The sequence below is a fragment of the Pelophylax lessonae genome (assembly GCF_965119305.1).
Source record: "Pelophylax lessonae genome assembly, chromosome: 3".
Taxonomy (NCBI): Eukaryota; Metazoa; Chordata; class Amphibia; order Anura; family Ranidae; genus Pelophylax; species Pelophylax lessonae.
In genome coordinates this window covers 659,770,307-659,782,615 of record NC_138770.1, presented here as the reverse complement: position 1 = coordinate 659,782,615, position 12,309 = coordinate 659,770,307, and the positions used below count along the sequence as shown (strand labels likewise).

At 49.1% G+C, this 12,309-nt stretch overlaps 1 protein-coding gene across 1 annotated transcript in view; it reads right to left on the bottom strand.

Moving 5' to 3' along the window:
* Positions 1-11,690, bottom strand: part of SHLD1 (shieldin complex subunit 1) — a gene marked incomplete at its 3' end in the record, with an annotated part of 176,531 nt that extends 164,841 nt beyond the window's left edge. The window contains exons 1-2 of the mRNA XM_082250998.1: positions 11,612-11,690; positions 4,501-4,685 (exon numbers count right to left, since the gene is read on the bottom strand). Coding sequence (XP_082107124.1) covers positions 4,501-4,681 — 181 coding nt within the window. The 5' untranslated portion in view covers positions 4,682-4,685; positions 11,612-11,690. The remainder of the gene's footprint in view (positions 1-4,500; positions 4,686-11,611) is intronic.
* Between the last annotated feature and the right edge of the window lie 619 nt (positions 11,691-12,309).

Below are 12,309 nucleotides of genomic sequence, written 5' to 3'. Positions count from 1 at the left end.
TGCTAGGGGGGTTATCTGGGAGGTGCAGAGATGTGCAGGTGGTAAAGTGGTATAAAGATGTGCTGAGGGGTTTGGAGGCATTCCTGGGGGGGGGGGGGTGTAGTGGTGTGCAAAGGGGTATAGCATTAGATGGTTCTTGTTGAACCACACCCATTTTAAATGCCCCACCGCAAATTAGGATACATTCTCCGCCTACAATGGCTGGCTGAACACAGAAAAAAAGGTGTCCCTGAATTTCTTTTGGAGAGGTTGGAAAATAGCAAGGGCCCCCCGGGACGGGGTCAGGGGGGCCCTTCATGGTTTATTGCACCAGAGCCCTGAAAGTTCTAGATACGCCTCTGTTTAAGGGATAACCACTTGCTGACAGTATAACATAGATATACGCCGGCAAGGCAGCTCTGCTGCGCCAAATCACATATCTAGTAATTGACCTGGAACTTCCAGGTAGGGGGCGCATTCACGCTCGCAACACCAGCAACCTGGCCATGCTGTGATTAAATACAGCAGATGTTGTCCAGCGGGTGTCCTCCCGCCAATCGTCCAGGTTTTACACAGGACAGAGCCCTGCGCCCTGCCTAAGTAAACAAGGCAGAGCCCTGTCCTGTCAGTGGGAATTTAATCCATTACTTGCCTTAGTGAAACACACAAAAACACCGGTTAGGCACACATTGAACCCTTTGGTTGCCCTAGATGTTAACCCTTTCCCAGTCAATGTCATTATTACAGTGACAGTGCATATTTTTAGCACTGATCACTGTATTAGAGTCACTGGTTCCCACAAGGTGTCAGTTAGTGTCCGAATGTCTGCCACAATATCACAGTCCCGCTATAAGTCGTTAATCGCTGCCATTACTAGTAAGAAATAAACAAGTTTATTTGTTTGTAGACATGATAACTTTTGCGCAAACCAATTAATATACACTTATTGGGATTTTTTTTACCAAAAATAAGTAGCAAAATACATATTGGCCTAAATTTTTCAAGAAAAGTGATTTTTTTTTATTGGATATGTGTTATAGCAGAAAGTAAAAAATATTGTTCTTTTTTCAAAATTGTTGCTCTTTTTTTGTTTATAGCGTAAAAAATAAAAAAGCGCAGAGGTGATAAAATACCACCATAAGAAAGCCCTATTTTTGGGGGGAAAAAAAACATAAATTTTTTTGGGGTACAGCGTCCCCTGACCGCGCAATCGTCAGTTAAAATAACGCAGTGCCGTGTCGTAAAAAAGGCCTGGCCATGAAGGGGGGTAAACCTTTCAGAGGGCAACATCCCTAACGGAAGCTATGATTGGCTTGGCCTTGTCCCTAATTAAATCGGAACTACACGGCATCTGAGCACCACAAATAAAAAACATTTATTTTTAATATTCAAAGCAATCTCCCCATCCATCCATGTTACCATGCTTTATTTTGCTGAGAAATTTCTGTGCGTGGCCATCTTGAGTAAGGGCAGGTGATTCATGTAGCAGTTACTTCCTGGAATCCATCTGCCCTTGGCTCAGGCAAGAAGGTGTACTAAGCTGAGAAAGCTCTTCCTCCCCTCCTGACTCCTGGGATGTATGACATCATTTGCCTTGGATGGAAACCAGGAAGTAATTGAAAGTGAAAATGTAAAAAAAAAAGTTTAACCACCTCCCTACCGGCCACTGTATATATACGTCCTGAGTTTAAAGCCAAATACCGGTGTTATGGCAGCAGGTAGCTGCCATAACCCTGGTATTTTTTTAAACTGCAGGCGATCGGCTTTCCGATAAGGGTGGTCCCAGTGGCAGATTCGCTGCGAGATCACCCTCCGGGATGGCGGAAGAGGTGCCCCCCCCCTCCCATCGCGTACCGGTCCTTTTCCCCGCTTACCGGACCCGCCAGCAGTGGGGAAAATGATCCGGTCCCGGGTTCTCACAGACGGGAGGTCGAGTGAGGGCAAGCTTGCCCTCACTCGACTCTATTGTCTTGGAGGACCGGAGCTATGGCAAACGTTGTTGCCTAGCAACCGGCTTAAAAGGTCCCTTTTTTTTTTTTTATTTCTATCTTTATTAGTGTACTTGTGAGATCTGAGGACTTTTTGACCCCAGATCTCACAAAAAAAGAGGTCATGTCGTGCCTATTTCTATTACAAGGAATGTTTACATTCCTTGTAATAGAAATAAAAATTATCATTTTTTTTTTTTTTTTTTAAAACGGTGTAAAAATAAAAAATAATAAATAAAATAAATAGTAAAAAAAAAAAAATTAAAGCGCCCTGTCCCCGTTAGCTCGCGCGCAGAAGCGAACGCATATGGAACCCTGCCCACATAAGTAAACGGTGTTCAAACCACACATGTGAGGTATGGCTATCTAGAAAATAAGTGAGATATACTGAGGGTACCACTCCTGCCACATCCCTGGAACATATATAAAAAGACAAAGAGAGAGGGATGAGAAGATCCCACAGCTAGCTGGGGTCTCTACAGTCTCTCACATAGAAATGGGACTTTTAAGGCTAGGAGTGGAGATCCTGATGAAAATGAATACACCAAAGATATATAAAAAATATAGCATTTATTAGTATAGGTTTAAAAGTCTTATATAAATATCAAAAAGGTGTAAATTCATAAAGCAAATAATGCATGTACATAAGACAATACAGGTAAACCACTGGATCCCAACCAGCCTCTGAGATCAAAGGCAATTGTTGAAAGATAACTAATGAGTCATGATAGATTCATGATGCTAGTACAAAATGATATGGGATATATCAGTGGAAATTCTGGAATCGCGACGCGTTTCGCTCATGTCGCTTCCTCAGACGATTCCTTTTACCCTTGTCCATTGAACAGACATGCTTGAGTAAGCAAAATCTTTATGCCAGAAAAAGATATCTGGTCCAGGTGGAGACGTATCACATGTGATTCCTACAGGTTTGGCCCTTGTTGGCTGCACAGCATAAATTAATGCTCAATGTCTCGAGTGATCCATAGGGAATCAAAACGGTGCATTCCCCACTTAAGGAAGGAGTGCTTATTAGAAGCCAAAGTTCTGTTGCCAGAGAAATGAGCCCGGTCACTAACAGTATAACCAACCGCCTCTCCACGTGGTAGGCACGCCAGCGCTATCAGCTATTAGCTAAAATGTAATGCTAAAATGCTAAAATGTAAGTGGCCATTGCTGCTTAGCGTCCTCCATTGCTAGAATGCAGGTGGCCAATCCTGCCTAGCATCCTCCATTGCTTAAATGTAATTGGCCATTGCTGCCTAGCATCCTCCATTGCTAGAATGCAGGTGCCCATTGCTGCCTAGCATCCTCCATTGCTTGATTGCAGGTGGCCATTGCTGCCTTGTGCTCTCAATTGCTAGAATGCAGGTAGCCATTGCTGCCTAGTGTTCTCCATTGCTACGATGCGGGTGGTCATTGCTGCTTAGCCTCCTCCATTGCTAGATTGCAGGTGGCCATTGCTGCCATGTGCTCTCCATTGCTACGATGCAGGTGGCCATTGCTGCTTAGCCTCCTCCATTGCTAGAATGCAGGTGGCCATTGCTGCCTAGTGTTCTCCATTGCTACAATGCAGGGGACCACTGCTGACTAGTGCTCTCCATTGCTAGAATGCAGGTGGCCATTGCTGCCTAGCATCCTCCATTGCTAGAATGCAGGTGGCCATTGCTGCCTAGAATCCGCCATTGCTAGGATGCAGATAGCCATTGCTGCCTAGCATCCTCTATTGCTAGTATGCAGATGACCCCTCCTGCAACAGTATATCCGTCCCAGCAAAAATTGAATACCACAGCAATACAAGGCCCTACAGGAACAATAGATCCACCCCCGGGAACAATAGATATCCCCAGCAACAATAAATCCCCCTCACTAAAAAATACCCTTCCAGCAACAATTGACCCCCATCGGCAACAATAAATCTCCTAGCAGCCAGCAACAATAGACCCCCTCCTACAACAGCAGATCCCTCCCAGCAACAATTGACCTCCTTAGCAATAAGAGACCCCCAGCAACAATAGATCCATCACCAGGAAAAACAGACCCCCCCCAGCAACAATAAACCCCCCTCACTACAAAATACAAAGGCAACAATTGGCCTTTCCCAGGAATATAAGACCCTGAGCAACAATAGAGCCCCCGCCAGGAACAACAGACCCCCCCCCCCAGCAACAATAAACCCCCCTCACTACAAAATACCCTCCCAGCAACAATTGACCTTTCCCAGGAATATAAGACCCCCAGCAACAATAGATCCCCCACCAGGAACAACAGACCTCCCCAGCAACAAGAGACCGCTTGAGACAATAGATCCCCCAGCAGCCAGCAATAATAGACCCTCCAGCACACCCCAGCACCCTTTGCTATTACATGCATTCAGCGGTGAAGGTGCCGGAACTGCGTTCCCACGTTTTCCTGCTAGAAAAGCCCTGCTTGAGTATAATGTTTGTTTAGTAACTGATCATCATTATAGGTTGCATAGTATATCTTTCCTTTACTGAAAATCCAAATAACCTAAATAGGAAGACCCCCCTACCAGTGTAGTTCAGTGAAGATGCTGGTGAAGCCGAGGTAAAGGCACAGCTAGAATCCTCTTCCAATGTTCCAGTAGCGGGTTCGGGCTGAAGAAGACTCTTTGATACATCATATGTACAGGAAAGGTCCAGCACACCGCTAGATTCAGACGACTGGCTGGCTGCTGCTCCCGATGGCTCCATTCTCCTGCCATGACAAGAAACATAATGAGAAATCTTAGAATGGAAGAAGCAACATTGTCCTGCAGACCAGTGAGCCTGACTGGATCAGAAAACACATATCTAGATCACTTTTATTTTTATTTACAATTCAAAGCCTAAACCAAATCATAACACAAGGCTCGACAAATCCCAGGCGCCAGGTCGCCATGGCGACTAGAAATTGTGTTCTGGTGCCTGAGCTTTTGTCAGCCTAGCTGGCCTGGGTATGGCAGGTTGCTGGCAGCTGCATTCACAGGGAGCCGCGAAACTCGCACACCACCGGCTGCTTGGTGTGACAGACCACCTTGCCACTGATCCGGGATCTGGACCTGGCCGGGATTCAGCCTAGCACGGCTGCTCGGTGCGGTGCCGGGACAAGGGCATCAAGAGCCCAGGGCAAAGATGACAGACTGGGTCCCCCCTATCCTTCCCTAAGAGTTAGGGTCAGGGCAACCATATCCCTGCAATAAACCATTGTGCCCAGGAGAGCCGCCCCTCCTGCCCACCCCTTGTTCCGGCCCTGCCAACACCTCCCTGCCTGCCTTAAGATCCACCTAAAAGGCAGTGGCAATGGGGTTAGCGGTGCCAGGACAAGGCCATCCAGCGCCCAGGGCAAAGATAACAGACTGGGTCCCCCCTACCCTTCCCTAAGAGTTATGGTCAGGGCGCCCACATCCCTGCAATAAACCATTGTGCCCAGGGCAGCCGCCTCTCCTGCCCACCCCTTGTTCCGGCCCTGCCAACACCTCCCTGCCTGCCTTAAGATCCACCTAAAAGGCAGTGGCAATGGGGTTAGCGGTGCCGGGACAAGGCCATCCAGCGCCCAGGGCAAAGATGACAGACTGCGTCCCCCCTACCTTTCTCTAAGAGTTAGGGTCAGGGCGCCCACATCCCTGCAATAAACCATTGCGCCCAGGGCATCCGTCCCTCCTGCCCACCTCTTGTCCCGGCCCTGGCTTGGTGTGACAGTGTGCTGCGGATCGCAGGAGGAAACCGGGATCTGGATCCCGGCTGGGGATTCAGCCTACCCCGGCCGCTTGGTGAGAACCCTTAATGTCCATCCTTCTGATCACAGGAGATGGAAACTTGGACCCAGCTGGGGATTCAGCCTGCTTGCTGCCTTACTAAAGAAGAGATCCAGTTGGACTGCGAGTTGGGGGAGCGAGTGAGAGTCAGCTTTGCTGAAGAGATCCAGCTGCACAAGGTGGGAGGGGGGGTGGAGAAACTCTGAGGGGGGCGTAATTCTGCATTGGCTCCTGCACAATGTCAGCTAGATGAGCCGCCTATCCGTGTCCATGAGTGCTGCCTATCAGTGCCACCTCATCAACGCACATCAGCTATATACTGCTGATGAGAAAAGGTATTTAGCAGTTTATATTTACTAAAATAATTGCATTTCCATGTTCTGTGTACTGTGGGAGACCAGATATGGTGACTGCAGGCTCCTGGGTTTAGTAACACTTTAAGCAAATCAGGGTGCTGTGCCCACTTATGCCATGCTTTGGTGTCTGTGGCAGTAACAGGGATCCATGCAGCTATAGTGACAAATCATTTATAACAGATAACGCATTTTAAAGGTTGATAGCAAAATTATTTGGCAACTGGAATGTTTCCGCCAACCCCCATCTACTGTCTGTCACCGTCTCTTCTATAATAACATGAAATGATAATGGTGTGGCACAACACGGGGGCATTACTTATGGCAGATAAAGGGACACAGACATAAAGATAATGGTTTTCCTAAATGAGTATAATTGACTTTTTTTTTTTTTTACTTTTCACTGTTTTGTGATGATCCCTGTTTCTGCCAGTAAAACAATTACTGTTGGTCTTTGCCTTTCTATCAGAACATCTGTTATCAAGAATGAAACCAGAGAACAGCTGGATTGACCTTCAACTTTTCCCATTACCTTCAAAAACCACTAGAGGGCGGAATAGCCCTCTACAACAGCCTGCCTATATTCCACATAGCAAGTGCTAAGGTGCAGCAAAGGTCATTTTATGGCCAGTGCCAGGATCTGGGAACATAAACTACAACCTGAAAACTCTATTACTTTTAATAAAAATCACAAAGAAGACCCCTCTATTCTCAACAGTTCCCTTTTTTCTAAAAGATGAACTCTGGGAAAACTAAAACTCCTCCCTTGCAGTAGGGCTGTGCCCGTACTGCAAGGGTTAACTGCTCGTTTATGGCAAAGGGGGACCGGGTAAAGCAGTTTTACTTACCTGATCCTTTACTCCGCTAGACCGGTCCTCTGTGCCCTGGTGGTCTAAGGTTACTCTAGTGCAGTGATGGCAAACCTTGGCACCCCAGATTTTTTTGGAACTACATTCCCCATGATGCTCAACTACACTGCAGAGTGCATGGGCATCATGGGAAATGTAGTTCCAAAACTTCTAGAGTGCCAAGGTTCGCCACCACTGCGTCTGGTCCCTGCATTGGAGTTGATGACGCTAGATGCAGTGATGGCGAACCTTGGCACCCCAGAAGTTCTGTAACTACATTTCCCATGATGCTTAACTACACTGCAGAGTGCATGGGCATCATGGGAAATATAGTTCCAAAACTTCTGGGGTGCCAAGGTTCGCCACAACTGCGTCTGGTCCCTGCATTGCAGTTGATGACGCTAGACGCAGTGATGGCGAACCTTGGCACCCCAGATTTTTTGGAACTACATTTCCCATGATGCTCAACTACACTGCAGAGTGCATGAGCATCATGGGAAATATAGTTCAAAAACTTCTGGGGTGTCAAGGTTTGCCATCACTGCATCTAGCGTCATCATCTCCAATGCAGGGACCATCGCTGAAGATGGGGAGGGGCAGTCCCCTGCCAAAGCATGCACACAGCGCACACATACTGTGTGCTGTAAATGAGCCTGATCAAACGTAGTTAACCCCTTGACGATCGCCAACACATATGTGCGGCGGCAAAAGGGTGGGCTGCCCAGCGATGCATGTGTGGGGCGTGTGGGGGTATTCCAAACTGTTTGAAGGGATGCCGGGGTGGCACAGAAGAGGTTAAAAAGGTGTGTAACCTTACCGGCCTTACAAAACTTACCTATAATCGCAAACAGGGCTCTAAAAAATGTCTTTGACCCTAATTTTAAAATATGGAACCACACATTGCTTTTGCACAATGGGGTTTCACACACTCAAAAGCGTGCTGCGTTTTCCAATGCTTGGGTTGCCATTCAGAACTAAGGGCATCCCCCATGCATCTGAAAAAGAGCTGCATGTTTTGGCTGCCGGGACAGGAATGTATGCGACGCACATTCCTGCGCACAAAGCAGTGTGAACCTAGTATTAGGCCTCCTGCACATAAGCCCTTAGCAGCACCTATGTGCTGAGATGTAAAACCCCGGGTGGTTTCTGGCACCCGGGGCGGTGCACAGGCTGTGTACAGCCGCCAATACAAGTAAATAGCTGTATGTGGCCATGTGAGGGTAAGTACTACTGAATCATGTTTGATTCACACTAGCCATTTGCTGACCGTAAACTGTATACTTACTGCTACACTGGGGGCCGGCTGCGCAGAATCCATATGTGTGATTCTGAATTTCTGGGTAGCGGGCACACACGCCTATGCTGTGATGCATTACAGCACAAATGCTGATCACCAGGTCCCAGCCAGTGATTGACTGCCGACATCCGGCGATCGGCTGTGATCTTCCCAGAACACAGCTCTGTGAATGCAAACACCACAAAGCTATGTTCAATGACAGGGGATCTCCTCGCTGCCAAGCAGGGCATGAAAACAACTAGATCCCCAGGTGCCGAGGTGGAAGTGGGTAGGGGGTGGAACCAAGGGACAGTGCTCAGAGGTGGGTGGGGGAGGAGACAAGGAACGGTGCGCAGAGGTGGAGAGAAGGTACGGTGCTCCGAGGTGGGTATGGGGTAGAGACAAGGAACGGTGCTCAGAGGTGGGTAGGGGGTGGAACCAGGGAAGGGTGCCTGGAGGTGGGTAGAGGGTGAAGACAAGGAACAGTGCTCGGAGGTAGGTTGGGGGTGGAACTATGGGACAGTGCTCGGAGGTGGGTAGGGGAGGATAAAGGAACAGTGCTCTGAGGTGGGTATGGGGTAGAGACAAGGAACGGTGCTTGGAGTTGGGTAGGGGGTGGAACCAGGGAACGGTGCCCGGAGGTGGGTAGCGGGTGAAGACAAGGAACAGTGCTCGGAGGTGGGTTGGGGGTGGAACTATGGGACAGTGCTCAGAGGTGGGTAGGGGCTGGAGACAAGGAACGGTGCCCGGAGGTGGGTAGGGGGTGGAGACAAGGAATGGTGCTCGGAAGTGGGCAGAGGGTGGAGAGAAGGAACGGTGCTCGTGGGTAGGAGGTGGAGACAAGGAACGGTGCTTGGAGGTGGATAGGGGTTGGAACCAAGGGACAGTGCTTGGAGGTGAGTAGGGGGTGGAGACAAGGTACGTTGCTCAGGGGTGGGTGGGGGCTGGAGACAAGGAATGGTGCTCGGAGGTGGGTAGGGGGGTGGAGACAAGGAATGGTGCTCGGAGGTGGGTAGGGGGTGGAAACAAGGAACAGTTCTCGGAGGTGGTTAGGGGGTGGAGACAAGGAACGTGTTCGGAGGTGGGTAGGGGTGGAGACAAAGAACGGTGCTCGGAGGTGGGTATGGGGTAGAGACAAGGAACGTGTTCGGAGGTGGGTAGGTGTAATGTTCCGGTACCTTTGGTACCCTAAATTACACTTTCCACAAGTGTATGCGCCCCACCATTTACTTTTGGAAAGGTGCGCATACACCTTTAAGACTGGAGCTGTCATCACCCAGCGCCGGACTAGATGGCTATTTAAAGCGCCGGTTCTCACTCACATGTGTTCGTTCAAACACCCTTACCTGGATGCTAACCTTGCTTGAAGCTTCCATGCTTGCAAGCTTACCTCGCTGACGGAACCTCGCCGCGCTGATCCCTGTATCCCGCTACTGGATCATCCGCCTCTCCTGAACCACCCTTCGGCTGTATCGCTAATAGTGCTAAGTACCCCGCAGGGGAATTCTCTATAAACTTATACTAAGCTTACACTATCTAGCTCTGCATAGTAAAGACTGTTTATTACATCTGCATAACTAGATTGCTAGCTCTTGAGACTACTGCTACTTTTCTGCACTGGGTTGATCTCTTTTGTATGTCCACCTGCTATTCTGTCATCTGCTACCATACAACATTGCTAAACCTTCCTGCATCCATCTGCTACTGTCTCACCTTCAAGTGTCTATCACCTATCACCTCCACTCAACCTATCCCTAAACCTTCATCATTGTGTTACCACATACATAAAGTCATTCTAGGAACCAGCTTGCTAATTGTGTGTATTTACTAGCTGAAATAAGACCTTCCACACATGATGAGTCATTGAGGTTGGGAATGGTATCTCAGCATATCTCTTACATGACTACTGACGTGGAACTATTTCTGCAGCTGAAAATCCACACCATATAAGAAACGCAGGAGCGTTACAGTAGGGGTGGAGACAAGGAACGGTGTTTGGAGGTGGGTAGGGGTGGAGACAAAGAACGGTGCTCAGAGGTGGGTAGGGGGTGGAGACAAGGAATGGTGCTTGGAGGTGGGTAGGGGGCGGAGACATGGAACGGTGCTCGGAGGTGGGTAGGGGGTTGAGACAAGGAACATGCTCGAAGGTGGGTAGGGGGTGGAACCATGAGATAGTGCTTGGAGGTGGGTAGGGGGTGGAGACAGGGAACAGTGCTCGGAGGTGGGTAGGGAGTAGGGAGTGGAACCATGGGACAGTGCTTGGAGGTGGGTAGAGGATGGAGACAAGGAACGGTGCTCAGAGGTGGGTGGAACCAAGGAACGGTGCTTGGAGGTGGGTAGGGGGTGGAGATAAGGAACGGTGCTCGGAGGTGGTTATGAGTAAGCGACTGGTAATGTCGTGAAACGCGTCAACCTTGTCTGCTTGTACACTGTCTGTCATCTGATTTTATTGGAACAATAAAGGAAACATCTTTGATTTCAAGAAATATCTTCACCAGAGTGCGGTCAATCTTTCTACATTTTGGGTAGGGAGTGGAACCATGGGACAGTGCTTGGAGGTGGGTAGAGAGTGGAGACAAGGAACGGTGCTCAGAGGTGGGTAGGGGGTGGAGACAAGGAACGGTGCTCAGAGGTGGGTGGGGGTGGAACCAAGGAACGGTGCTCGTAGGTGGGTAGGGGGTGGAGACAAGGAACAGTGCTCGGAGGTGGGTAGGGGGTGGAGACAAGGAACAGTGCTCGGAGGTGGGTAGGGGTGGAACCAAGGAACGGTGCTCGTAGGTGGGTAGGGGGTGGAGACAAGGAACAGTGCTCGGAGGTGGGTAGGGGTGGAACCAAGGAACGGTGCTCGGAAGTGGGTAGAGGGTGGAGACAAGGAACAGTGCTCGGAAGTGGGTAGGGGTGGAGACAAGGAACAGTGCTCGGAAGTGGGTAGGGGAGTGGAGATAAAGAACGTGCTCAGAGGTGGGTAGGGGGTGGAGACAAGGAACGGTGCTCGGAGGTGGGTAGGGGGTGGAGACAAGGAACGGTGCTCGGAGGTGGGTAGGGGGTGGAGACAAGGAACGGTGCTCGGAGGTGGGTAGGGGTGGAGACAAGGAACGGTGCTCGGAGGTGGGTAGGGGGTGGAGACAAGGAACGGTGCTCGGAGGTGGGTAGGGGGTGGAGACAAGGAACGGTGCTCGGAGGTGGGTAGGGGTGGAGACAAGAGGTAACTCCAATAGGTAGAGTTCCTGCACCTATTTTGTGAGACAAAAAAGCCCTGGTGTTTTGGATAGAACCATTGCATGCACGGGGGATTGTACCTCAGCACACAGGCACTGCTAAGCATCCATCATGAACTCTAGTAGAACCCCCCTCCCCCCATGGCAGAAATGATCATTTGCAGCATTTCTGAGAAGAATGAGGTAACAGACCAGTAGTGAAGGATCCCTGGAATCCAGCAAGCACCATGTTCCTGGGTGCAGGGGATGGTCAGCACACATATAATGCTCAGCTAACAGCAGCAAGGAAGTGAAAGAGAGCTGCTGGGAGCTGTAGTTCCTTCAGCCTGTACAGCAGAATCTTTTACCTCTACAGACAGCCGCTTCAAATCTCCCTCATTTCATTTTGTGTCTGTCAGCTTTCCTCGGGATGACATTCAAGGCACGGAATAAACTTGCAAAAGGAAACTGATACCAAATAAAAGCGAAGTTAAAATTGCCCACATCAAAGATGGCCGCCGCTTGACGCTCCTATGGGTTACTAGCCTATTCAAACATGGCCGCTGGAGCTTGCTCTACGGTGTCTTGGCTGAGGCAAATGTTGTAAAAGGCAAAACGTTGTGTGGTATTATTCAACGTGGATTTGAGCTGCATAATTCTCCAGTGATTGTTATGTAATAAAGTTCTAATAATACTACAGTGCTATTCTGAGGCCATTTCATGTGCTGGAACTGTGTGCAGCTAACAAACCTGTCTGACAGGTTCCTAATAAATCATTAATAAACTCCATCTCAGCTTCATTTTTTTTTTCCAATAGGGTTTGTTTACACATGAGACTAAAGTGGGGCACACACTGGTAGAAAATCTGCCGAAAATTCCCGTCCGAGGTAAAATCGTAGGTTTTTCGGCTA